The 27,919-nt window shown below is 45.1% G+C and overlaps 1 protein-coding gene across 4 annotated transcripts; it reads right to left on the bottom strand.

Moving 5' to 3' along the window:
* Nucleotides 1-577: 577 nt before the first annotated feature.
* On the bottom strand, nt 578-27,604 carry LOC135401390 (F-actin-monooxygenase MICAL3-like). Of its 4 annotated transcripts, XM_064633783.1 has the most exons (32): nt 27,525-27,600; nt 26,425-26,496; nt 25,939-26,130; nt 24,515-24,676; nt 24,187-24,394; nt 23,606-23,722; nt 23,176-23,277; nt 22,466-22,602; nt 21,847-21,966; nt 21,526-21,783; nt 20,626-20,730; nt 20,282-20,516; nt 19,997-20,193; nt 19,286-19,430; nt 19,084-19,193; nt 18,874-18,981; nt 17,827-18,114; nt 16,981-17,115; nt 16,639-16,914; nt 16,334-16,571; nt 15,065-15,351; nt 14,634-14,851; nt 14,366-14,571; nt 13,902-14,018; nt 12,273-12,395; nt 8,135-12,151; nt 6,942-7,012; nt 6,630-6,816; nt 6,431-6,527; nt 6,240-6,313; nt 4,824-4,938; nt 578-4,746 (listed from the first exon to the last, which is right to left on the bottom strand). In XM_064633783.1, the coding sequence occupies exons 3-32, from the start codon at nt 26,074-26,076 to the stop codon at nt 4,677-4,679; spliced, it is 8,661 nt and encodes a 2,886-aa protein (XP_064489853.1). In that variant the 5' UTR covers nt 26,077-26,130; nt 26,425-26,496; nt 27,525-27,600; the 3' UTR covers nt 578-4,676. The 4 variants fall into 4 exon arrangements, with proteins under 4 accessions (XP_064489853.1, XP_064489852.1, XP_064489854.1 ...); XM_064633782.1 differs by lacking the exon at nt 26,425-26,496 and having other exon boundaries at nt 27,525-27,604; XM_064633784.1 differs by lacking the exon at nt 26,425-26,496 and having other exon boundaries at nt 16,334-16,568; nt 27,525-27,604.
* Between the last annotated feature and the right edge of the window lie 315 nt (nt 27,605-27,919).

The following is a 27,919-nucleotide window of genomic DNA, read 5'->3' as shown; positions in this document are numbered from 1 at the left end:
AATTGCCCTATTGCTCCTCTTTATCGCGAATTATCAATCCTTATCAGTCAACTTCTCATCAGCAACCAAAATAAACTGGTTATATCCTATCAGTTAATCGCGATCCACATATCTGAGCGTATTTCAGCCGTTATCAGTAAACGCCTATCATGAATTATCACTGATTGAATATCGCCAATCTGTGCGAAGTGTCCAGCGTTTTTTGTGAGTCACCTGTACCAGTTCTCAACACTTTATCAGCCCATAGATTCAACAATGAGGAATGAAACCATGGGTTAATTCGGATGGCACCCAGATTAAACTGGATGGCATCACTTGGATTAAAATGGACAGGACAACCTGTAGATACAGCACGCGTTTCCCTGTAATCGAAGGTCGCACCAGTTCCTGCATGCACATACTTTGGCTACCACTTGCCAATTATTTTGGAAACCTGTCATATTATACTTAAACCGTTCAAATTAACAAAGATGGCCTCCAACTGTTTCGCACTGTCCTAGAATAACATTAAAATAATAAGTTGAAGCCATCAAACAGGTAACAACATGTGAACCCATATGCATATTGAGCTAAAAAATGTCTTTCATCTTGCATTTTATTCGAACTTGAATAAAGGTGTTACAAGAGCTGCATTACCTACATATATTAACATTCTGCTCGAAGCCATTATTATGTTACGAAGGGTACGCCTAGGCGTCCGTGGTACCTTCAAGGTAATACATACAATTGCCACAGTTCCTATGTAACTTTTTTTACACATTGCATTAGCAAAGGGGGCAAAGCACCCTCTATCATATTTACACGGCAGCAGCGTGTCACTTTACTACTTTTGGTACTGTACATGACTGCACAACCCATTAACTGCTGAACCTCTTTGGTTTCTGTACAAGGCTCTAGCTCCCGAAATGTAGGCTCGCGTTTTCAGAGGGAAACAGACAACCAAACACAAATGACATCACAAACATGGTCTCTTCAATTGAAAAATAATTGCACCGTAACATTGGCTACCAGAACGTTACTCCTGAAAATTTACATTCTGCTGGAGGGATGTATCGAAGTTACGTGCTTCAATGTGAAATACACTGAACTACTTCTAGAATCTGTTCCTCCTATACTTCGGATGACAGCAAGTTGGGAGTAACACACTTTTACTTTCCGAGCAGTTTGGAGGAGGAACATAAGAGCTGCTAAGTGCTGTCCGATGGTACTGCTGATCTAAGTTGTACACACAATATGTTATATGATACTCTACATGTGAGTCAATATTTGCTTTGAATCGGTTCAAATTTCAAGCTTCTATTGGACTGGATCAATGAGACAGAATTGCAAATCTTGGCTGCTTATGCTTGTGTGTAGTTAGCAGCAAATGTGTTTATTCGGTATTGCTTGTTCTATGCTAACGACCTCGGCGGAAGGCTTTAGAAGGGGAGGTGCGGTGTCCGTGATGTGGAGCACATCAGCAGAAGTCTGTATGTAAGGTACACAGAGAAATTATGGCATTTGAAATTTCTCGAATACATGCAATAGGAACTCCCCTGAATTTAGCACATGCCCTGCAACATTGAACTGGTAAAACAAATAAACGCAACATTTAGTGTAACTCGGGACCTTATGCTAAGCATAATGGCAACACATGCGCGCATGTGCTAGCTTCATTGCTGGTTCATGGAACACTGATACTGCTATTCCATAGCTATGCTACTGCTGTTTGCTGGCTCCAGTGAAGCCAACCTGTGTAGTACAACCTTAAGCTGCGCTACGTGAATGCCCAGCATGGGAAAGTGTGGTCAGCGTCTGCATTGTACTCCAGGCGCGGTGGTGAAGCAGTAACGCTTTTTGCTGCCCTCCTGCACCTGGTGTGGGCAACTTTGGCACTCTCTCAGGTGCTGCCACGTGCAATATTTTTGTCTACTCTATCAATACCACAACCTCTCCATTGATACTTTTGTATTTCAGGCATAACAATAATTTTTTTTTTCTATGCAGTTCAAAATACGTGCTAGATCAATTAAGTATGCAAAAGGCTCCAACATCCGTAAATTTGAAGAGACAACCGGCATAAAGCGTTCCTTCGCGTAGTTCGCAAAAACCTGTTCACGCACGTATTTGAACCACCCTTGCTAAAGCAACGTGCACTTTCAAAGAGCAAGGCCCATTAAATACAGTGTAGTGGAACCTCAATCGTGGACATACGTTAAAAGATTGTCTTAAGTACGGGCAGCAGTCGCAATAGAACCAACTTTATCTCTTTCTTCGGGAGTGGTAGCCTATGGAAGCGAAGCTAACGTAGATAAGACATCCTATCGTTAATGCCTGCACGAATATTTGTATATCAGGGGCACACACGTTGTTACATGTAGCTTTGGGCAGTGTGCAACGATGTTCCCGCAAGGGGGACTGGAACCCACACCTACCTAAATGGGCAAATTCATCCGTACGGTATGGCAAACTATGTTACAACCTGCCATCCTTTTGAAATGTTGCTGCGAGAAATTCACTTGCAGCAACTAGGTAGTCTTGTGAGTGCATTTTTTTACGCGTGGTGGAAGACAAATCTGTAGAGGATGAAACGCACAAGATTGGGGTAAATGCAAGAAAGGAATGGATATAAGGCGGACTGACTGTACCGTGTAGCAACGGACCATTTACAACGATGACAATGCAAACGTAACAAAATCTTTGCTCGAATGAGCTTAATAGTGGGAGGGGGGAGGCGAATGTGACAACAATAAATAACTAAAACAAGAGGGATAACACGAAGGACATGAACGGAACACGACTGATAATCGCCATGATGTTACAGAGGAGTTTGTTCAGATTGTTCAGACAGCTAAAAAGCACTACGTCGGGTGCTCTGCGTGTCGTGGCATTGAGAGTTCACCGTCTGATAATACGCAACTTCGAAACGTACACATCGGAACAAAACAATTTGTATGCTTATTTTGAACATCCTCCCCAAGAAAAATCACCTCGCCATTCACGATGTTTCGCAGTTTCGGAATTAGCTTGCAACGGAGCTCTCGGAATTGGATTCTAGGGAGGTTCCAATACACCGTTGTCATTTCAAATGCTTAAAAAAAAGCAGCATTTGTACGTGCCAAGCTGCAACAAGTGCTATACGGTTTAAAAAAGTTATCGTAATAATTGTAATAATATCCTACACAGAAAGAATGCAACTGATGGGAATGTCAGTTTCATCACTCACTGACAAACTGCGCTGCAAAAGCAAAAAGGCAACAGCGCAGGATGAGCAACTTCTGGTAATGAAGTGTATTCCAAGGTCAACCTCCAAAAGATGGAGAAATATTGCTGTCGTAACAGCATTACCCACGTCTATAAAAGCTAGCTTTGTATATCAACCACAGAAGAGAGCTGTAAATGCCCTATGAATTCCACAGCTACTATACACACACACACTTCTATGGTACAATCATAAATACAACAAAAGCAGCACAACTACTCAGGAAACAACAGAAAGAAAAGAGTTTTGTGCAAAGAAACGCGGCAATGGGCAATGACACTTGCACATATTCCTTTGGCAAGCATACATGGAAGCACAACTGAAATGGCTGCCCACTCTGCAGTTTTTTTTTGTATTTTTTTTTGCATGGTGCGCAACATACTAAACACACCTCATGAGCTGCATATGATTTCAAGATGCTGACACATAAGTAGCCTAGCTTTGTTCTATGTATAATTTCATAAATATCTCACAATAATCGTAAAATGAGGATTAAAAAGAAAATTGCCGCACTTAGCTCGTTGTATACATGACACATAAAGATGCGATAAGTAAAATGCAAATTTGTTGTTGTTGTTGTTGTTGCACGAGTGCAACAATGTCTACAAAACATAAAAGACGCTAAGAGTTTGGTTGTGCTAGAAACATAATGCCCGGCTTCTTCAGCAGCGTCGCTCTCCTCTGCAGAAAAAAAAAAATACGGAGCTTCTGCTCATTCAAGTAATCCCAAAATTTGCCAAAATATACGCGAGAGCAGTTTTTCGTTGTCTGGGAGCCCCCCGTAATAGTTTTTTGTGTATTCTATGTCACATAAACAAACACTATCAATGCAGCTGCTATGTGCACTCCTTCCATCGCTAGCATTTCCTCTTAAGATTAGCAAAACAGCGTGGGGCACCAGCAAAACCCAGGAATCCGCGGTGCCCATTTCCTGACTAGGCTTAGTCATGAGCGTATGGTACACCAAAAATCAGAGCGATCCACGGCGAGCTAGGAAAGGAAATTGGACCTCTTACCAAAACCTTGCTCTTGGAATCTGAAGCCTAGTTACTGACAACATTGTATAACACCTAGCACTTCTTTGAAAGATGTGTAGTCTCGAAACCACACAGCACCCATTCTCGTCTGCAGCTCCGAAAAAACGACGGGGTCCCCAGTACCTACCTGCACGAGGTCCAAGCTGAAAAGCGTAACAGCTGCGACTGGCAAGCGCAATTTCCTCAGGTATGCTGCGTAGCTCTCAGCACAGCCGCATTTTACCTCAACCCACAACCGATTCTAGTTGGGCTATCACGAAGCTAGAATGCAGCAGACCGCACTTATCCCTGCCACATGACTGTGGCAACAATGATGGGGATGGTCGAGCTGCAAATAGGGGACGCAAGAGCAGAAGAAGCACTCCTATGGTGTTACCAGAACCTATGGTTGACGCTTCTCAGCTCCGGCACGAAGATAACTCCTGCGCCTGCATTTGACATAGCAGCTCCTTGTCCTCTTTTTCTTCCCTGCATAGTGAAGGCAACGCTAGGCATAGTGTGGCATGCCGCGGAGCTTTGCGGGTGAGAAACTCGCTCCCACGTACCTTATCCGCAGCTGATCCATCTGGGCCACTAGACGGTCCCTCTTCTCAACAATGTCCAGCATTTCGTTGAGGATCTGCCTTTCTTTTTCAATGTCGTGCGCAGATTTCTGGTTGTCTGTTGTGAAATATTAAGCAACGTATGCTCGTGAACTTGAACCGAATTAGAGGCCAGAAGTGGCTGGTAACACATCAGTATATGTACGCATAAAGTTCGAGGGGACAGTTTAAAAGTCCTCAAAAGTTTGTACTGCATGCATTTTCATTAGGGGTGTACGAATATGAATATATCTGAAGACAAACTGACTATCCAATTGAGCGTGGGGGGAAAATGCTGAACATGAAATCCAAACTTCGTGCAAATTTTACACTATGTGCCTTTTGCACTAAAAGCTTGCACTATGTAGTTCTCGGCTTTAGTGTAATTTTTCTGGCATTAACTGTCACAAGAGAGAGAGACAATTCTTCTGTGGGAAGCCCCTACCTCTTTAATTTTACATGATAGTGTTTCCTGCTTTTCAGGTGAGTCTACACTTATTGGGGCAATTATCTTGATTTCAAAATTTGATGTCAGGCAGTGACATGTTTATTTATTTATGTTATGTTATTTATTATTTTACACAGAGAGAGACGGAGACTGTAACTGTTTCTGGACATCCAGAAGTCACTTGTGAAAGCAGTCAGACAAAAACAGTGCATGAGGTAGCGCAGTAGGTTCAGTGTTTTTATCTTTTTGTCACTTGTGAAACAAAAAAATTGGCATCCTGCCTCAGCTTCTTTGCTGGATTGTGTATGTCTCACCCGGGGAAGTTTCACTGCCAAAATTTTGAACGTAAGGGCCATTTTTAAGACACGTTTTATGTTCCCGGGTTGCAAGCGTAATTTAAAAGTCTTAACTTTTTAAAGGCAACCTCCCAGACATCAAATAAAAATCCCCGACGGCACCGCTAGAGTGCACGTGGGAGGGACAGCACCCCTTCCTCAGGCGAAGCATACATTAAAAAAAAAAATACTTGGGCTAACATTACCTTAAGCTGAACAACAACGGTTTCGCCAGTGTTGGTCCTGCAGCAATTTGCAATTTTATAAAGCAGGCTTCGCCTCATGCAGGGAAGCATCAGGTGAAGCCAACTTTTGGGGGTGGTGTCGTTTATATTCAGGGAATAGTCCAATATTCGGAAAACCGAATATGTATTGGATATTCGATTCGCGAATCGAATACTTCGAGTGATTGATATTCGATTCGAATTCGTAACTCAAATATTCGCAGACCCCTAATTTTCACACTTCTCGCTCACAGTTGCTATATGGTATTCCTCTGAGTTATGGACAATTTAGCAGAGGAGCAAATCAATTCCACAGAGCTTGAACTGCGATAACTATGTATCCACTTAGAATACCACTTGTAAAGGGCCTCACCATCTACGGCCATACGTTCTCGCATTTCCTGCTGCAGTTTGGAGTGGTGGTTTTCAAGCTCCAAGTCTTTCACGCTGAAAAAGAGTACATGCACATGTAGGAAACTCGCTTCTGTTGAGGGCTTAAGAGTAAAAAGTTCGTGAATGGTGCAACAACGCACGTGAGGAATAAAGAAAGTGGTGAGCTCTCACCGTATCAGGAGTTCTTGCTCCTCTCTCGATAATTTGTTCTTTTGGCGCATCAATCCAAACAGCACCTGGGTCAGCTCCCCTTCTTCAGTACGTAAATCTAGCAGAATCAAAACACAATGTTGAGGACAGCTGGATAGCCACAAGGGGATAGCCACAAGGGGATAGCCACAGAGGGGAACATTCAGTGAGAAACAAGTACCTTCATCTTCGTCGTCCTCTCCGCGTAGTGCCCGTTCAATGAGAACGCCTCGCCGTTCCAGAGCCCTCAAACTCACTTCAATCTCTTCGAGGCGCCTCTGTATTTCTTGAGCAGTGCGTAGTCTCTTTAATTCGTGTTGCCTCTGGACTTTTTGTGTCAGGCGTTCCAGTCGCCTTTGGTTCAAGCCCTAAAAAAATAAGAGCGATTGAAAACCACCACGGCAATGTCAAGGATGGTTAGCGTTTAGTTAAACAGCCTTGGGACCAATAAAAAAGAATGTTAGTTCACTGTTGTTGTTGTTTAGTTCATTACCTTGCACTTTTTGTCACCAGTGTCACTGCACGTTCCTGCTTTGTCGTCATGGTCAGACAGACTGTCTTCTTCTGCAAGAGGAATTTATATAAAGCTTATAAACACTAAAGCATGTCGCAGACGAGGTAGACAGTGCATCATCAGTTTTCAGGTTTAAACAACGAGAATTGGCTGAGGCAGACTACGATTAGCCTCAAAATACGCCCAGAAATTATCGAATTTAGACAACTCAGGGGAAAGAGGTGCTGATGCCAGGAATCAGAAGGCCCAGGTTCAATTCCTGGCATCAGCACCTCTATTCCCTGAGTTGTTTGAATTAGTTTTCAGCTTGCTCAAATACTTTTTAAGCCATTTCAATAAAATTCTATATGCAAAGCACAGTTAAATGGATTTTTTAATTTTATTTTTTATTTGGTGAGCCTACAGAAGAAATGGTAAAAGCCCAGTGAGAAGGCGTGTTAGTACCAGCCTGGCAAAGGATACAGACAAAAAACAAACATTCTTCAGAGAAACGTCATTTGCCAAATGAGTCGTATCACTTCTTAGTACAGTACGGCGACGTCAGTTAGCAACCTTCAAGGGCTGTAACTCAGACTCACTACTCGGCAGCATAAGAAACTGATGTGCACACCTGCAGAGTTAATCTGTGTTTGCAGGTTTTGCATGCCAGCAATGCCAGAGGAGCTAACGTTATAAATCTGGGAACCTCAGTGATGCGTGCAATAACACTAATGAAAGAGCAGAATACCTCCGTCTCTGTGTTGATGTCTAGCTTAATATGTTTCTATATCTATTTTTCAACATTATCTCAAGAAACATGTTTCAATTAAGCAACAGATATGTTTAATCATCACCTTTATGCAGGAGCAGTAGAAGGTAGGTATGTCCTACAAGAATTTATTTTACGCAACATATCATGTAGGTTTATGTGGAGTATTTCAGCCAAACATTGTGTGCAAGCTAGCATTAGAATGGATTCTTTATTGGTATACTGTCTCACGAACTCATGTCTACTTCTTTTTTTTTTTTTAAGACACTGATAAAGGAACACCATCTTTCCGCTCATCACATTTCACGTAATATCTCTCGTGAAATTTCTGTAGGTAGCCATTCGTTCAAAAACCATGTAGTAGTGAGTAGTGACAAGAGTTATTACGGGGGACAGTATTTTGGCAAAGCGTGCAAAGCCTTACCTGAGGCCTGGGGCACCATGCTGTCAAACTCGACGCTGCGACTCTTTGCTGGAAGGACAATTTGTTGCGATTTCAAATTATCCAGACTGATGTGCTTCTTAATTTGTTCCTTAGATTCGTTCGCTGTTGGCTTCTTCCTCGGCACAGCTGCGGAAGGCACAGAAGTTGGCCTCTCTTGCGACGCAGCGGGTGCAGGCAGATTGCTGCCGCTCTTCTTGGCAGCCTTCTCCTTCGACAAGCGTGAAAGCCTTAGTCGAGAGAACGTTTTTTCTCGTGACGGACTCCTCTCCTCCGCGCTACGTGCCGCTTGTTCCTTGTTGTAACTCTCTTTCCTCTCCTTGCTCGTCGGTCCATCCGACCCGCCGTTCTTATTGAAGCCCAAGAAGGAAAGAATGTTGCGCTTGGTCAAACTTTTTCTCTCTTCGTCCTCGTTCCTCGAAAAGAGCCTCCTCTTTGGCTTCGGCTTTGACTTCCTAGCCGCCACGACACGGCTGCTTTGGCTAGGGATGTACTCGTACAAATTTGGTATGACAATCGGCTGCACGGGGCTGTGAAAGACGTCCTGTTGATCGAGATCCTCGTTCGACTGCATCGGTGACACCACTGGCGTTATGGAGTCCTCGTCGTCGTCGTCCTCGAATTGAGCCAATCTGTTTTGAGCGGTGCTGAGGCTACGGAGGGACGACCTGTCGTCGATCGCGTTGAACGCTTCGTCTTCGTCGTCGGGGTCGAGGAGGTCAGTGAGCGTGAGCTCGTCAAATGCCGGTGTCTTTATGTATCGCCTGCGATAACTACAGGGACTCAGCCCCAGTTCTTCGTCACTTTTAAGTCTAGCACGTTCTCGCGCCTCTCGTCGTGCTCGCTCTCGTTCCGGATCGGTGTACGAAGGTGGGCGCGGACATGTTAATCTTGAAGTGGGCGGTGTCGAAAAGTGTTCATCCGTCGGGGTTCCAGCTTCCGGGGTCTTGAATTCATCGAAATCACCCGCGAGACTAAGGCTGTCAAAGTATGGGAGATTCTGAATGTCCTCGTGAACGCTCTTCCTCGAGGCTTCTCTTCGGCTCATCAGCATAGCTGTCACGGGATCCAGGCACGGCCGTGCCGGCTGCGTCGCGGCAGTGGTGGTGGCGCTGTCGTCGGTAGGTGGCTTTATGGCTAGCTGCCGAGGCTGTTGTCTCTGATCGCCGCTCTTTTTAGAGCGGGTCTGAGTCGATGGCTTCGGAAGCGTCGCAGTGAAGGGCTGAACGGGAGTCTCTTCCTTCGAATGGTCCTGATCGAGCTCTTCACAAGAACCGAGGCTGCCAGGGGAGGACGATCGAACGGACGGAAAATCGAGCATCTGGAGGTTAATGTTGAGAGACTTGAGATATATAGAGTCTCGCTTGCCATTTCCATCTGATCCGCTCGGGCGCCGCAAGACCTTTTCGGCAAAGGATCCACCGTATCCTTGGAACTTCTGGGGCTCTGGCGTGAGATGTAGGGGTTGCTTCGGTTCACCTTTCTTGCCTTCTTTACGAGGTAAGACTTCTGTAATTTCGTTAGTTCCAGGTGGTGCTCCGGTGTCAGAACTAGCTTCATTGACAATATCTTCGTTCTCGTCCGAGGCTCCGTGTTTCACCGTTCTGTTCTCGGGCTCTGGAGACTTCTGTTTTTCGAAGTCATCTTCGAGATCCTCACAATCTGCAACGCGTTGTTTCTTTTTCCTTCGCCTTGTCACGTGCCTGTCATCAAGTTTGAACTCCTTGTTCAAATCTTCCAGTCCTGAGAGTATGTCACTTCTGCCTCCTTCCTTAGCCCATTCAGAGACTGTGATGTCATCATCGCTGCCAACAGCAGTCAACAGTTCTCTGCCGTTGACACCTTGACAGCTTTCTTTCTTCACTTCGACATCTTTGGACGGTGTATGTTCAAGTACTTCGTCCTTTATCTGCAGTTCCTTATCTTTTTTCTTGTTCTTTGCGCTATCGGCCGTAGCACTCCTACTCTCCGACTGCCACTCCGACACTGTGAGGTCTTCGTCACTCATCCTTGCAATGGGTGCGTAGGGTGATCCATCTGCAACTTCACAGATTTCATCTTCCAGTGCAGGGACATCATCTCCTGGTGAGAACACTTCTTGGTCGCTGATTGAAGCAGAACACGTTGTAGCCCCACTACCGGGCCCAGCACTGTCGCCACCTCCTAAACTGTCACTCTGTGGGGATAAAATTTCAGGAGTTGTAATGTTTCCACCATCCGCGTTCTCCTTAGCACCTTTTGTGGGCCTGTTGGGCACCTCAAACTTTAGCGTAAGCTTCGACCTGTCCATCCCACTTGGATGAACATCTTTTTCGCCCGCATCGGGATCTTCTTGCCCATTTCTGTCTTTTGAAACTTCATCAGAATGTGCCCTAGCACGAACGGGTGCTGGGTGTAGCGCAACCATTGTTTCTCCAGTGAGGTCAGTTGTAGAAGTGTCAGATGACTCTGGTGGTCCAGATGATGAACTGCTGCAACTGCCGGAAGGAACTCTATCGGGAGGGGCACCACTGGCAGCGACGTGCAAGCTGCAAGGGGCATCGGCGCCACCTGGTGAACCACTGCACACCTGGTGTTCAGATTTCTCTGCTTGTTTCGCGCTAGCCTTATTGGCGGATAACAGAGGTAAAATAGAGCGATTTTTCCTTTCGGTTTGTAGTAACTCAATCTGTCCGTGTAACTTTTGTGGAGCACTCGTTCTAGCAGACGGCGACGTAGCAGACGGTTCAGCAGTCGTCTGCAATTCCCCACCGTCAATAGCATTTTTTGCGTGCAATGCACCACCTGACTGGGATTTTTGCTCATCCATGCTTTGAGTAGCCTTGCTTGTTAGGGTCAGCCCTATGACAAGGTCGGAGCTCTTGGAAGGACCTTCCTTTTTAAAGGCATATCCTCTCGTAGACAAAGATATATCTCGTGGTGTTGATATGCCTGTGGAAGCCTGTTGCAACACTGCTCTCTCTATCACGGTGCTTCTTGATGAGTCGGATATTTCCGACGCAACAGCTTCATCACCAGCGATATTCGGCGACAACGTGCCAGATTTGAGGTGCTCGGATGAGGGCTGCTTGGATGGTTCCCCCGGAGATTTCTTGATTACGCATTTAGGCTTTGTTGTTGACTCCAAATGTTGGTCTGCCAGTTCACGTGATGCACCACTGAGCTCGGGGTATGGGGACAGCAGCTCTTGCTCCTCTATATCGGAAGCATCTGTTCCAAGACCATGATCTGCCAGTGATGGACCACCGGAAGATGTAGATGTCACAGCGGATGAACTGGCGCTTTGGACACGCAGCGCACCAAACGGAACAGCTGAAGAGTCGGAGGCAGTCGATGTCCCTATCTGGTCCTCTGGCGGACTTTGAGCACAGCTACTTTCACTGGAGCCGACTCTGTCAACCATGATGCCGTAACCGCGAGTTTCCATTGCTGGTGTCAACGCCGGCGACGCCGATCCCGGCGTCGCATCCACCAGGCTGCTCACCTCCGACACGTCCGTGAGTGACGGTGATGCCATGTCTTCTCGTAGGTCCTCTCTGCCAGCCTGCTTGACCTCCGAGAGGTCATCCACGTTGGACGAAGAGGACAGTCCAGATGACACACTCATCCCTGCAAGGCTCTCGGCAGACTTGTTCAGCTTGTTGATTTGCAATGAGAGGTGATCGCTTGAAGTCTGCCCGTCACTGGACTTGGGACTAATGCTTGGCTCCGCGGTGGGTGCACCGTGATTAATGCACTGTTCATTCGGCGGCACAACTGGTGAGCTGCTCCCTGCATGCTGGTCGGCCTCGCCGTCGGATTCCAGGGCTCCGCCAGACTTCCCAAGTGCGGCCCTAACTTCCTTGGGTCCCCAGTCGAGTTCCAGGTCTTGCTCTCCGGGTGACCTGTCGATGACTATAGTTGGAATCTCGTGCTTTGGAGGTGGAGCCGCTGCTTCCGATTCAGAGCTCTCCTCTGAGGAACTCATCGTGAGGCCTTCTTCATCAGATATGTACTCCTCTAAAAAAAAGAATGTAAAAAAGAATATAAAAGAGACCACATGAATCACCAAACAGTACAACAGCAAAGCAACTCCTTTAGCAAAGACTACATTAACTATTCTGTAAAATTCTCGGAATACCTGAACTTTTTCCATCCTCTACGTCAAGTGGTGCCTCTGTTTTCAAAACTGGAACAGGCACTGTTACTCCCTCTTCCCTACCACTTTCACCACATTCCTCTGGTTCTGGAACATCACCCTCCTCTGAAACAAGGGAATACGTAACATACCATTCAGTGAACCTGGAACTTTTCAGGCTAGGTGTCTGACAAAAAAGCGTGAACGCAACAATGATTTATTTTTGACATTTGAAATGTTCGTACAACATCTTTCTTTGCGACATCATCACAGCTCTTGAGTTAGTTATAAATAGAATTTTAACTTCACAACAACAAAAATCAATTTCTAGCAGACATTATGCTGCATGTGTATGCAGGGATGGGGCTTACCAATGTGCTTTCAGATGAACCTTCCAGAAGGGGGACCCAAAACGAAACCTTTTGGCAAAACTTTCACTATGGTTTAATGTATTAGTGTGTTCATGCTAGAACATTGTGTGCTGTAAAGCATCAGCATACATGTGCGCATCACTACAGCATTATGGTCTTTCTCTTTGACGTGTTGGCATTACATATGTGCAGGCTGGACATGTTAGCAAATGCACTCACAAAACAGTCATAATTTTTTTAACAACTACACTAAGCCAGTATAGAACCGGGAAATTGCAGAAATGCAGTGAGACTGTTGTGATATGATTTTCAATTTTCATGGGAATGCAGAACTCACTGCACCAGCCGTGAATTCTATGCTGTAATCTTGCCACACAAACAGCAGCTGATTACAATTATATGGTTGATAACAATAAGCAAAAGTGACTGTGTCAATACAGTCTCGATCAGACTGTGTATTTGGAAACACTTATATGATGCGGGAAATCACATCATCAGGGTTTTTGCAGCACTGCTGCACATGCTGAGATTTTGCAACATAACCCATTCCTGCTAAGTCTGTCAAATTAATAGGCCTCACGACTGAGGTACATGAAGAAACAGCAGGCGCCGTCTGGTTTGACTACTTTGAAGCGATGTCGCTAAGTAATACTACACAAACTTTTACAGGTGCTCCAGTGGGGGAGTTCCAGAACAGGGATAAGATAAAGCAAGTGGCTGGGATTACGTGGCACCTTTATGAAAATATGGTCAATCACTCCAGAACAGAACAGTACAGAAGGCAAAGATAAGTGATTGGTTAACAACAAAGAATATTGCCATCATGCAACGGCAACGTCCAAGCACTAACGACCACCATACAACAGAACGAGAAGCAGTGACAACAGGTAAGAAAGTAAGATGAAAACAGGATACAGAGAAATAGAAAAGGACATGCAAGAAAAAAATGAGGTAAAATAATGAGAACAGCATGAAAACTACTGCGGCTTGTGAGAGAAGACAAGAATCCTTTAGGAGATAACACAAGCACTACGATTAGCAGGAGTTGGGACAGACTCAGGGTGAACTCGTGCAAAGGATGAAAAGGCAGAGATAAGATCGCGTATTTGAGCTGCAAAGAAAGAAAGAAAATGAGAGATAAAGTAAAATTCCATCATAACAAATCATAGCAGATGAACAGGATAAAGTAACACTGTACTTATGAGTAAAATCATAGGAAGAACATGTTTTACTTGCAGTAATACGGGTTCAGCGCGCTTACCGTCGGAGAGAGGTTCATGTGGACTATATTCATCATCGCTGTCAATATCCTGGCTTGTGGCATCTTCTTCACCAGTTTCGGTCTCTGTTTCTTCATCTTCTTCATAGTCGTCTTCACCTGTTTCAACGCAGAAATCATCATCAACTCCAAAATGGGGATCCGGAGAAAACGTCCCCCGGAGAAAATGTCCCCAGAGAAAATGTCCCCGGTGGGAACCTAGGTTAGAACTGGTTAGAACCTAGGTTCGAACTAGGTCCTAGGTTAGTTTTCAGAGGTTTGGTTAGTTTAGGCTTGTTTTTGACAGTTCACCAATGCAGTTGAGGGGGTGTTTGACGAAAACTACTTTTCTTGCGGGGACAATTTCTCCGGGGGACATTTTTTCCGGGGAACATTTTCTCCGGGAGACGTTTTTTCCGGGGACGATTTTTCCAAAACGATATACGGCATTCCACATTTGTACTTACCCTCTGTGCTAGACTCTTCCTCTTCAAAGCTTGAAGAGCTGGCACCCTGGTGATACTCGTCCTGTCCGTCGTTGCATGTATTCCCTTCCAGGGATGATGCATGCTTACGCTGCCACGTTTCTGCCATGTGCCTCGTCTCATCAGCGGTGAAAGAATGCTCTATCTCTTCAACGAGGCTTTCCGACTCTGAACCGTCCTCTTCGGAGCTGTGAAGCGAAACCAATTTTTTCGTGAGCTGAAAGTGCTAACGATGGGACGACAGTCTCACCTTAGGTCGGAGCACTCGTCGTCACTGGTAGGGACATCCACTTTCCCCAAGTTCTTCTGAGCGAGCTCCTCCTCTTCAAGCTCGCTTGTTAGGAGGTCATCTTCTGATAAGAGCTCGAGGCTGTTCTCAAATTCTACGCGTTCCGGAGTGTTGTCCACATCAATCACAGCATTCATGTCGTCTAGGGAGAGCCGGGTAGGAGTCTCGTATGTCTTCACCTGCGACAAATAGGAAAAGCTCTAGCAACCCTGTCCTGCACTTCGTCTTTGAACGCTTCTATTTTATTTTTTATACTATTTTTTAAGCAAATAAATGAACAATGTGAATGAAAGCCCATAGCTGCAAAGTACTCAGACAGTACATATAAACCCTTCGACAGATACTTCACACGATACCTGGATTTCACACCATGCAAGGCTATTTATACACACCTGGAATGTTACCGCAGTACCGTCCTCAACAAAAGGTGTAGTGGCCTTCTGAAGCTGAGATGGATCCCCCATGTCTTCCCCAGCCCCGAGTGGTGGGGACGGAGTTCTCGGAACCTCAGCTGGGGTTGGACAACCACCGTCTTGGATGTCTTGCGCTTTACTCACTGGTGGCACTAAGCTGGGGGGTTGCGGTTCCGCCAGCAGAAATGCATGCTTACGACGCATCATATCCTGCCAGCGCTGACTTGGGCGCTCCATGCGGAAGTGTGGAGCACAGTAGAACTTCCCTGGTGACAATATTAGATGATATTATATATATATGGTGATATATGGTGGTATTATATATATACATATTACATATTGTGATTATATGGTGATATACGGTGGTATTATATATACAGTAGAATCTCGATGATACGAATTCTTTTCCGGTCAAGGCCGGAATGCCTATTCTTCCCATGTATTAGAGTTTGGATGATACGAACGTGTTATCTTGCCTTTACGGATGATACGAATGAGCCGAGGATGCGACAGAGGTCGTTCCCCCGTGACGCGAGAGCGCGCGAGTCATGCTGCTGCGTCTTTCGAAAAGGGAGGGTGATCCTCACCACGAACTCCCTTACATCATGTAGCGCAATGCAAGCAATGACTTTCCTTTTGGTGGTGGTGGTGGTGGAGATAAGATCAAAGGGATTGAACGGCCCGGAACCTTATCACCTTATCTCTGTTTTCACCTTTTTACCCCCCTCGCAACAATAAACCGCGAAGCTGTGTGACATCGCTCTGGCGGAAAACAGCGACCAGAACCCCAGAACACGTGGAGGGAACATATCAGGACAACTTGTGGCAACATTATGCGTCACCATTCCGCAAGTCGGCTTCACCTAACGCCTGCTTGCATTAGGAGAAGCTCGCTTTAGACCACTGTCGCGCGACTCGCGGGTAAAAAGCACGTGCTACGTCTTTTGAATCATCTCGCGTATTTGGGCAGCATTGGCCAAAAACGGAGACACAAAAGCGTTACAACCGACCTCCTTCATTGACAGTAACGGAAAATGAACAGTCACTGTCTATTTTCTTGCCTCAATTTTTATTTTGGTTTAATTCGTTTGATACGAATTTCGGATGATAGGAATTTTTTCCGCGACCCCATGAGATTCGTATCATCGAGATTCTACTGTATATTATATATACGGTGACAATATTAGAGAGATGATACAAGCACTAGCATGATGCTTAACAGTGAGGCCCGCGACGTAGCCAGCCTACCCTTGTACGGAGCAGCACGATCGTAGGCGTAGTTGCCGAGACGTAGGCTTCCCTGGCAATAATCGCAGCGGAAGCACCCTCTGTGAAAGAAGAGTCCCTCCGCGCTGAGCCGTTCCATGAGGTAGACCCGCTTATGACAGAAGCAGCAGATCTCGCTCACTCCGCTCGGTTCCACGGACGGCACTTTCTCAGGTTGTGACACCACTGGTTTCAGAGTTGGTGGCAACGGCGTCGTCTGCTGCCAAACATGTGCAACGTAAGCGAGACTTCCTTGAGAATGTGCCAATGAGCAACAAACGAAATACCTCTGTCTTTATGCTGTTGGCATTGTTCTTTGCAATGACCACGGGGGGAGGAGGCGCCGGTCTCTTCTCCCGTATCCCTGACTGGTTGTCCAGGACGTTGGCAATGTACCCAGCCATGGCCGCCACCCTGTTCTGGCCTCGAGTACCCACGTCCAGGGAGCCCTCGCGCAGCTGCTTGCCCAGCTTGTGGAGCTTGTCGTCGATGGTGGAGTAGCGGATGCGTTCCTCATCTGTGAGCCCTCCATCCGCTTTCAGTCGGGCGTCCATGCTCTGGAGCTAAAAAAAAAAAAAGGCATTCGCATTGTGACACGAACCAGGCGAGTTGTGCTTGGAGGAGAATACCTTGCTATCAAAAATTTCTTTGAGGACCTTGGGCTTTTCAACGTGTACCTTAGCTTCCTTTTGCCTCTTCTCGCGTTGCTTGAGACGTTCCTCGAGCATCTTCACATTCCACTCGTCTTTTCCTAAACGTCCGACCTAAAAACGGCAGCGGCGTCAGAACTCGACAGCCCTGGTGAGGGTCGCTATTCGAGTACACCACAAGGTTGTGACAGGGCTAGTTCGATGGCACAAAAATTTCAATTGCTTGTTTTCTTTATTTTTATTTTTTTATTTTTAGCCATGTCTGAGATAGTTGAAAAAAATGAAAGAATTAATCGTGAATAGATGTACTACATGTAAGGTGAGGCGGCCTCTATTTGTGTGTCAACATGCTGCATCTGCAGCAGGGTAGGACTGCAGATAGTTCCAACTACCTGGGGTGCTCCAACGTGCGCTAGAAATCCCTGACACACTGTGCTGGAAGCAATGTTTCCCTCCCCCCACAAAAGGAGAGAGAAATATGACGTGGCCCGTAAAATGTCCCGTATGGGCCCGTAAAAGCCGTAAATGTCCCGTATGGGCCCGTAAAAGCCGTAAAATGTAGAATGTGGCACGGGAGAGCAACTTAAAGGGCCCAGAGTGCCCTTCAAAAATATCGGGCGTAACACTAGCTTGTTTTGCATTAAACGAAGCAAGCATTTTCTTGGACTGAAGACTAGTCTCGAGGCTCCAGAGGACAGAACATGAGCCACACACACAGGTGCATGTGAGGACATGAGCACGTAAGAACATAAGGAGCCCTGGTACACCATTTGTTTCTTATCCTTTAAGAAAGTAAGAAGCAGAATGCTGAAGTGAAATGATGACCTTTATAGCCTTCTTCTTTGGCGGTGACGTTGTACCTCCAAACTTGAGCTGCTCCTGAAGCTGTTGTACGGCAGTGCGGGGAATGCGACCGGGAGGACCGGACGAGCAGCTTTCGTCTTCCGTGGTCGAAGATGCGTGTCCGCTCTTCCTTTCGCTCCGCGCCAACTTTCGGTCGAGTCGGATCTGTTCCTGCAGAGCTTGCATCCGTTTCGTGAAAGAATCCTTGTCCAGCGCTTTCAGGATTCTCTCATACTGGGCCGTACCCGCATCTCCACTTCCGTTCCCGCTCTACAAAATGGGAAGAAATACAGTCGCCGTCCGATTTTTCAGACTCGGCTGGGATCGCGTAAGAGTCCGAATAATCGAGCAGTTTGAAAAAAAAAAACAAAAAAAAACGAATTTTGCTTCAAAATAACCTTTACTAAGCCCTAGCAGGGTGGAAAAATTTGTCGATGCTTTCCTAACGCGCTTCCAGCACTGCCTGATAACATCAGCTTCTATTTCCCGAAGCGACATTTCGTCAATGTACACTGTCAGAGGCACCGCCGTCATCAAGTCGGCTTCGAATAACGCATGAAGCTCGCTTTACAGCGCTGTCGTGCCAAAAATGATGACTCCAAAGCGTTACAGACCTCTTCTACTCAGAGGAATGGAAAATGAACGATCATCACTGCCTATTTTGTTGCCTGAATATTTTAGTTGGTTGATTTCTTTTGATACGAATTTCGGACGATACTAATATTTTCCGTCACCCCAAGAGAGAAATTCACTGGTCGGGCAAACAGAGTCCGAAATATCGAGCATCCGGGCTGCACAGAGTCCGAAATTATGGACGTTCTTATACACCAACTCTATGGGACCCGCGGCCGTTCCGCGAACGAGTCCGAATAATTGAGCATGTCCGAAAAATCGAGGTCCGAAAAATCGGTCGGCGACTGTAACTTTTGCGGCAGGAAGAAAAGATTTTGTGAGACACGAAAAAAAAAAAGAAAAAAAGAGACGTCGCTCCGTGAACCTCTCCCAAACAGAAGAAAGCAGAAATCGTACCAAAGCAGCGGCAACGCGCGACCTCCGCGACCTCGTCAACGACACCCTGCTTCTCTTCAGGCTGTCACTCTTGTCCCGTTCCCTGGAGGTGTCACGTTCTGTGGATGACTGCAGAGAAAATTCCGCCACATTGATGGTACGCAAACGCATACAGATCTATCCAGAGAGTTCCACACTGTTCAACAAACTTAAAGAGAACCACAAACTTACCTTGCGCCTGCTCTGCACCTTGTTGGTGATCTTTCCGAGGAGGTTCAGGGGTGGAGGTGGTGGAACTTCTTTTTCTCGCAACAACTTACTTGCCTTGTACACAGGACGGCCTTGAAAGTAAAAGCAAGCGTGGCATAATTTGGAGCTTATTCGGACAGGATTCAAAAGGCGGGTTAGGAGAGAGAGAACGGCATGCACTTACCATGAGGTATTTCGCCCCTAAATGTTTCGTAGACCTGCGACAGGTAGGAAACCATTGTCAACTTGTCAGGTACAGTACAGGAAGCCATCTCCAGCCCCGTCATCACAGGTGGGATGCCATATTCCTTTTCTAAGATGTCAAACGCCTGCAAAAGTGAAACACGAACATCAGACGTGTGAGCTATATGTATATGCAAAACGCCACAACTCTCTCATTCGAGTAACTTTCTAACAAAACATGTGGCCCACTAGAAGCAATTAAAAGCAGCACCGTGTAACGAGAACGCGTAATTTTTCCCCCGTAGGAGAGAAAACATACTTGGCACGAATGCACCGGAAAGGAGCTGACTTTAAGAGCACTCTAAAATGTACGTATTCACTGCGCACAAAGGCTGCGAATAAAAAACGACTGCTGCAATCATGGCAGCACCGAGCTACTATTACCAGTAGCAGCCCATATTCAGCCCATACCAAAGTAGCAGCCCATATTCCTACGACAGTACGTGTCTTGTGACATCGAGCCACAAGCTGTCATCACATTCCACGATAGTTGTCCAGAGCATGACAGAAAAAAAAAATTGAGACTTCGTGCTGTGTCTGTCCCTTCGTGTTCCCTAGCCTCGGGGTTTTTACGTTATGCATCATCTTCACCAGCTCGCTTGCTTTCTAACCATTTTTTCATTGAGAAAAAACATGCCACAATGGCACGTACCCTCTGGTTGTTGGCAGCACTGTTTTCAGGCAAAAGCTCCAGAAGATCGACGAGATCTGGCCTGTATCTGTGCAAGATTGCGCACAGAGCCAAACCGTCCTTCCAAGACGTGGTCATGTTTTCGATCTTCACCTGCGCGTACAGCGCCACTTGACGCTGGCACCACGACAACAGCGCGTCTGGATGAATAATGGATTCTGCAAGTGGAAGGTGCATTTTTATTTTTATTTTTTTGTAGTACTCGGAACATCTGCCACATTTTTTTTTTCGGCCATTTAAACGCACCTCTCCGGCGACGCTTCTTCTGCATCTCCGTCAGTGGCCTGGGTGCCGGGGGAGGCAGGTGGATCTCCACCTCTGTACGACAGAGTGATCGTACCTGAGACGGCAGCACGGCCATCAGGTTCAGGTTTGGGTAACGTGAGCTAGGGCTCAGACTGTACTCTGCCAGGTCCTTGCTCAGGTTCTCTGGTGTCGTCTGGGCTAGCAAGCGATAAATTGATTCCCGCTCCGCAAGCACCTAGAAACCGCAAAAGTAACATTCCTTACGCGTCTTCCTGAAAAGCTGTATTAATCGGCAATGTCTCGCAGCATCGCAAGCGTGGCTGGAATTGGTTCTTTTCACTCACGTGAAGTGGGCTGTCCCTATTATTTGCCCAGGAACGGATCATCCACGCAGCATCGAGAGAACTCAGGAATCCTCTCGCACATCCTGAACCAGTAGGCCAAAATGGCTACAGATATAAAACAAGTATGTAAGTTCCACAGAGAATTTAATGGACTGTGCACTGGAAGGAAGTGCACTTAGAGACTGTTGCGCATATGAAGGATTGACTTATGCGTAGAACGTTGTGTTTTTGGGTTCTATGCTACTTTGCCCTTTCTTTTTATATTAAGAGGCAAAAATCTGGTTTTATTTCAGGAGCTGTAAAACAGGGCAAAATTGGGTGGAAAAAGAAGATATGCGCTTCTCGCATTTTAGACAAACAAGGGATGTCAACTGGACATCCCACTTGACATCCTCACTTTATGAACGAGAAGAGTCCTTAGGCAGACCTTCAGCACCCAGGTGGCGCTGGCTAAATGCACAATGCCTAGCATCCTCCAGTCTCCGTATCGATGACTGAATTCACACCTTGACATATTTCTTTTCCAGTTTTACCCAAAGTGACAATGACGTAAACTGGAGGGTCAAATTGGATATTACCGGGTTTTAACCCTAAAGCACAAGGACCTACTAATGCACAGCAACATGCAGTAGTTGTAAACCCCAACAACACGTCCCAACAACGTCATCACGAATTTGTACGTCCGATGGACACCCCTCCGGACGTACGAATCCGACTCATACAAGGACCACAGCATGCAGCACAGCAACATGCAGTAGTTGTAAACCCAAACAACACGTCCCAACTACACTCCAATAACGTCCGATGGACATCCCTCCGACATCCATCGGACATACGAATCCCGAGTCATACATCCAGAGGACATTCGGTGTTGTCGGGGACCATAGGCACTACACTCACCTCGAGTAGGCTGTCGCCAACTAACCCTTGGAGGAGCCAGTGACTACGACGCTCCAAAAGACGACACGCATTTTCGGCAGCGTACATCGAAGTGAAGTCGAACATGGCAACGTCGGCCTGCCCGTAATGGTTGACAGCAAATTCGAGACTGGGCAAGGCATAACCCGTCGCAAAATCTGCTGCCTCACGGGCATACTCCATGAGTGCCCCTTTGTCCACATTTTCAGGCGAAAGCAGCCGCGCTGTGTCGCTGTAGTCCTGCATAAAACGCAGGAGAATTTTCAGTCCCATATCGCTATTTCGCATTGTACTGCAACTTACGTTTATTATGACACCTTTCTCGAGCAGGCTCTGTTTTTTGGCAGTCATGACAAAATAGTGGGTGTCATCTTTGTAGTAGACAATATTCTCTAGATCAATAGCTGTGTTTTCTTTCATTTCCTGCAACGAATAACAATACGACGGCATAAACATTCAAAGATTCATCTTCAAGGTTATTGTTTCACTCTCGTTAGAATTTAAGAGATTAAGCAAAAAATATAAATTGTCGTGGTAGTGTGAAGCAGGGTAAATGTGGGCAATGTTACAACTGAAGTTGTTTGCGGTTATTGCAAGTGAAACAACTGCATTCTGGGCAAACCTAGGTGTTACCTGTACTTGAAATGTTGAGAAAATGAACACTTTGCATGCTACTTGGATAAGAATATGCCTCAAATAGACTTGAAGCTAAGCCCTTTTTTACGACCATTTCAGACCAAGACTGATTGGTGACACTTCTTTTTACACTCTTTTGTTCTGTTTTTGAATATATTTCTACTGTGTTTCACGTGGAGCCTTGTAACTCTTTCTTCTATGCCATATGGCCTGGGTTTCTCATTGCCTACCGTCCTGTAAAGGGTAGAGTAAAACTAACTCTAAAGCATGCTTTGTGGTTTTGTACCTGAAAGAACTTTTGGTTGAATATGAAGGCAACCCCACTGATTTCAGGTACACGTGCTTCTTCCAGCGTATGGCGGTTCATGAAGTTTGCTGTGATTGCTATCGCAAGCTTTCCTCGGAACTCCTTCCTGTTGAAACCTGCAACACGTAGGTTCAGCAATCATGAGTTTCAGCAGGAATAACAGTTCCGGAGCATGCCTGTAACTGTATAGGGACTGTAGGGCAGCTCCTTCTAACTTATAAAAAAAAAAACTTATAAAAATTGATAAAAGACCTATAAAAAACTTCTAAAAGACTTATAAAAGAAACTTGAGACACAAAGGAACAGAGAATACCCACTGATGTGATCAATAGAGCCAGCACTGAACTTTCCAAAAAATTTCTTGTGCTCTTACAGTTAGCATGTGTAACTGCCCTGTAGAGTCTGAAGCAGGGATTTATCCATACCCCCATTTTGCCAACACCTCCCTAACTTTTCTTGGTGCTACACCCCTTCAGGGGTGTTGTTGTTATTTCAACTTAAGATACATGTCAGCAATGCTATACGTTGTCAGTAGTTCTGGTGAGACAGCTTTCAGTTACAATGCAGCTATATATTTACATTATATTTTTTGCACTGACATTATTTTATTTTATTACATTTACACTTATTTAATCTTTTTATAGCAAAAACTTTTATTTGTTTTCTGGAAAAGACAGAAGTTTACTCACCCTTTAGCGTATTCCTTTTGCCGTCTGCGCCAATCAACACATCAAACTCGTACTGAGAAGCTGGGTGGTCGGCCGGCAACACCTGCGCCCTCCATCCGATTTCTGGAAATGGACGACCATTCAAGGCGATTGTGAAAGGAGCTGGGTTGGAGGATGCTTGCAATGACTTTCAGACGTCATTATGGCGGAACACACACCGTATGAACTATATAGTTGTTTCATGAAACCTGCCGACTGGTTGATTGAAGTTCTAAGGGACATATGCTGCCTGTTAATATAGCTCATCCAACAGTAAAATATGTTTATTTCCTTTTTTTGGCTCGATATACAATGTTACCAGGTTTATAAAGAAACATGGTTAATAACGTAGCAACATAATTTGCATTATTTTCAAACTACAAACTGTAATTGATTATGAAACACAGCTTACTTTCTTTGGTCTGGTCTTCAGGAGGCTCAAGAAGGTCCTTGAACATGACATTCTCGTGGACTTCCACTCCGAGAAGAAGAGCTACTTTAAGGAGGATCAGCTGTAGCTGACGTATACCTAGAGGAAAATCAAAGTTATTTCTCTGAATAATGTTCCCCAGCTCCTTCTAACTTACAAAAAAAACTCATAAAAACTAGAAGAGACTTTACAGAAGAGACTTTACAGAAAAGACTTTACAGAAAAGACTTTACAGAAAATACTTTACAGAAAATACTTTACAGAAAAGACCTTACAGAAGTTACTTTACATAAAAGACTTTACAGAAAAGACCTTACATAAAAGACTTTACATGAAAGACTTTACATGAAAGACTTTACATGAAAGACTTTACATGAAAGACTTTACATGAAAGACTTTACATGAAAGACTTACAGATGAGACTTTACAGAAGAGACTTTACAGAAGAGACTTTACAGAAGAGACTTTACGTAAAAGACTTTACAGAAAAGACTTTACAGAAAAGACTTATTTGGAAAACTTATAAAAGAAACTTGAGACACAAAGGGACAGAGAATACCCACTGATGTGATCAATAGAGCCAGCACAGAACTTTCCGAAGAATTTCTTGGCACCCAAATTCCTGAGGTCGTGTATGACGAAGGGCCATAAATGCAACACGTTATTCCGAGAATATCGGTCTCGCTTCTCGAGCACCACAACCTTGCTGCCGAGCAGTTGCGCCTCAATAGCTGCACGAAGACCGCAGGGACCGGCTCCTATGATTAACACCTGGGCAGAAGTGTGTCGAGAAAACGTGTACAGAAACTCGCCGGACATAAGAGTCGAATCCGTTTTGTTTGTGCGCGCAGAGAGAGAGAGCAAAAGTTGAGATAACTGGGGCAGCCTTACTCGAACGTTCGAACACGCCTTTCCTCTGTTGTAGCATTTATGACTGGCCCGTTTGTCTAGCTTGGTCCAGAGAGAAGCTGCCCTCCAGGATCGTAGCTTAGTCTTCAACCGCGGATAGAACAGAGGGAGAGGAGAAGGGGCTAGCTGCAGCAGGTCACATATCTGCAAGGTCACATCAACACAGGAGCAATTCAGCCATTTATTTTTCCGTTATATAGTATTTTGATTTCATATTGCTGTTAATCATATTTAGGGCCTGACTTTTTCGGGTTTTATTTTTGGCCAAATTCGGGGGGTAAATATCGGGTGATATTTTTCATTCGAAAATTCGGGTGTATTCGGGTTAAATCCCGTTACGGCATATTCTGTCGTCAGGAATTCGGGTGTATTCGGGTGATTTTTTTTTTGTTTAATAAAAATATGTCTTAACATGGAACTAATGTTTAGCAATGTTATCAATCTTTATTTTAATGCACGCTTATGAGTGTGCCACGCGACCCGGATGTTTTCGTGTAGATTCGGGTTAAACCCTAAAAAGTCAGGCCCTAATCATATTTCATTTCATTCATTAATTAATTTATTTGCCTTAAAGGCCCTGTACGGGTACTAAGATGGGCATTAAGGTGGGCAGTACAAGAAGGGAATTACTACGAGGTGTATTCTATATATAGGCTTCCGACTTTTCGGAGTTTTCATTTGGCAGTGATCGGGGGGGGGGGGGGGGGGGGGGTGCTTGCCAGAGGTTTCAATTTCTGAAAAATTTTCTGATATCCCTTTCGGAGAACGTCCAAAAAGACACAAAATTTTCCTGAAATTGGGGACTCCAGTGGGCCCCTCTCAATTATTGTGAAATGAAAACACTGAAAAGTCGGAACCCTATGTATATAGGCACATATGTATATATTTTTTGGTGTGGGGGTCGGTGGAGGTTAGAGTGCATTTTGATATTTGATTCAATTTCTGTAACTGAAACCGAGAGGCTCTTATACCTCTGTGAAATGGAATGCATCCCAGAAAAATCATCAATGATTAACAAGATAGATTAGAGCAGTACATCAATATTAGTACACCATATTTTATTACAAATAATACTGTCGCAACAAACTACTTTTAACCTTTGTTCACAAGTACAAGTGTTCTTCAAATATACCGACTGATTCACACAAATGTGCACACTTTTTGATTTCGTATTGCATCATACTTCTGTTTGTTAAAATGGTAGGCATGTTTACAAGCGTTCTGCGCGTGTGTCTGTTGTCCTGTTTTTAGTGCTTTTAGTGAAATGCAAATGTTTATTGGTTTGACCACTATGTATATCGTGCATATGTCAGAAATTCTGTATCATCCGTACAGTTCTGCAAACTGTACAAAATGATTAAACAAAGTTTCTTCCGCTGATGCGAGAATAAAATTAATATCAATACCTGTCGATACGTGGAGAGGGCAGCCTTGAATGTGCCGGCCGACACAAACTGGTCGAAAAGGTCCGAGGCTAGAGCACTTTCTGGGCTCATAGCCTGGGGCACCGCCACGTGAGAGTGGCGGGGGCCACGAACTGCCATGGTGGCCCTTGGCCTCAATGGCGTCCTAGCTGCATAGGGCTCGGTGATGCATGACTGAAAGGAAACCAGATCAATGATTAAATGAAGGCCCAGCGCACAATACAACCGCTACGTCCATACATGCGGAGCAGTTCCAAAGAACGGATGACATCGAGCTTGGCAATGTTACTTTCTCTGTTAGTGCTAATACAGGAAGTATTAGATAAAGCTCGTGTTATGCTTTGTGTGTGTGTCGGTATCGGTACTAGCCAGATTGCACTTGGTTTATGCGTTAGCGCAGAGCTATTCGTTCTATGCACTGATAAAGCTCGTGCTTGTAGCTGTGATGATAAATATGTAACGGCTTACATAGAATTGGATCCTGTCTCCTAATAGCCGTGATCATCGGGGTGGTGGAAGGTTGTGGTTTCAGCCTTTTGCCTTTCGTGAAACACAGAAAATATCTATCTCACCCAGGATACCTTTCAAAACAAATGGCTTTAGAGTGAAAGGATACTGCGACAGCTTTGTACTTATGTCCGTCTACATCCCTTGCAACTTTCCCATCTCGCAAATAAATTAGCAAGAGATACTCCAGACTCAGTGCATACAAAACAAACTGCATTAATACTACAGAATGAGTAGTAATATTGTCATTTTGCTCCGAAACTGTTTAGTTTATGTCCAACAGTATATACCCTACTGAAGAGAGGAAACCACAAATAAATGTTCGAAATTATGAAAACCAAACAAACAAATGATATGCAGCTGGCAAGCACTTCCAACCGAAATGCACGGACCGGCACACCGATTAGGTCCTGCCCAATTCTACTGGAAGAGGGCAGTGCCATCAGAGAACATTTTTAGTTTTAATCGCAGACGTTCCTTATTCTACTTAGAGCAAACCAGCGTTCTTAAAGGACGACGAGGAAGTGCGGAAACTTGAATGACCCATCGGTAGTAGAACGAACAATTTTCTACGGGCCACTAAACAAACACGGTCCCAAAGGGTGTCTCGCATGGGATGATCAATCCCTCCACGCGATCTCCTTCCGCACACATCACTTCATGCACATGCAGAGTTTGTCAACTATGCTAAATACATACACAACTGAACAGAATGCTACATTAGACGAAGATGAACAGTTCACGCCCTTGCGACCACATGAACGTGAGAACTTCGGGTGAACGCTTCAGAAGGGTCAACTGCCTCATGATTGCTCGAGACTCGAGACAGAGCTTGTTTACCGTTTGGAAGCTGTGTGTGTCATGTTGGACAGACGTTCCCACACAATAGGCGACATCTGAGCCAGGGTAACCGATGATTTTTTACAAAATAGAGGCGTTAAGCCTATTTGTACGGGGGCGAGCAATGCAAACTTCTCGTCCTACACAGACACGACGATGTGAAGCAGCCACATGCTTGCATAGTTTTGTGAGCGTCATAAAAACGCAGAGCGATATCTTACCTTGACATTTCTGTCAGTTCCAGCATCACAACATCGTAAACAGACGTAACTTTGAACCACACACGACGCTTGCGGCTCGCGATAGGTGGCATTAGGATTTCTGTGTTTCGCGCCCTCACGTGGGCTCCATACAGACTTGTGTTGCTTTCGGTTTCGCTTCCATATGCAAAAACGCTTCACGCGAGGTGAAAATTATTGAAGCAAGCAAGTCAACCTTTTAGTATTACTCTAAACACAATGTTCTTTGTTCGTACCCTTTTTATTTAATTCTGGTTTTCGGTGTTCATTCTCTGTCTCATGTTACTCATTCACTCACAGATTGCTCACAGATCAATAGCTGTTCATATAGTTGTTGTTTTTTTTTTTCAATTCGTCCGGGTTTAGCTTAGCATTTT

Source organism: Ornithodoros turicata, chromosome 7 (assembly GCF_037126465.1).
Source record: "Ornithodoros turicata isolate Travis chromosome 7, ASM3712646v1, whole genome shotgun sequence".
NCBI lineage: Eukaryota > Metazoa > Arthropoda > Arachnida > Ixodida > Argasidae > Ornithodoros > Ornithodoros turicata.
This window is presented reverse-complemented; position numbering and strand designations above follow the sequence as displayed.

Excerpts from the sequence above, each read along its gene's own strand:
- LOC135401390 (XM_064633782.1), bottom strand. The coding sequence starts at position 26,076 with ATGGCAGTTCGTGGCCCCCGCCACTCTCACGTGGCGGTGCCCCAGGCT. Across the intron at positions 16,572-16,638 it reads CCAACAGCATAAAGACAGAG|CAGACGACGCCGTTGCCACC; the intron begins GTATTTCGTTTG and ends CATGTTTGGCAG. Across the intron at positions 14,019-14,365 it reads GGAAGAGTCTAGCACAGAGG|GTGAAGACGACTATGAAGAA; the intron begins GTAAGTACAAAT and ends GCGTTGAAACAG.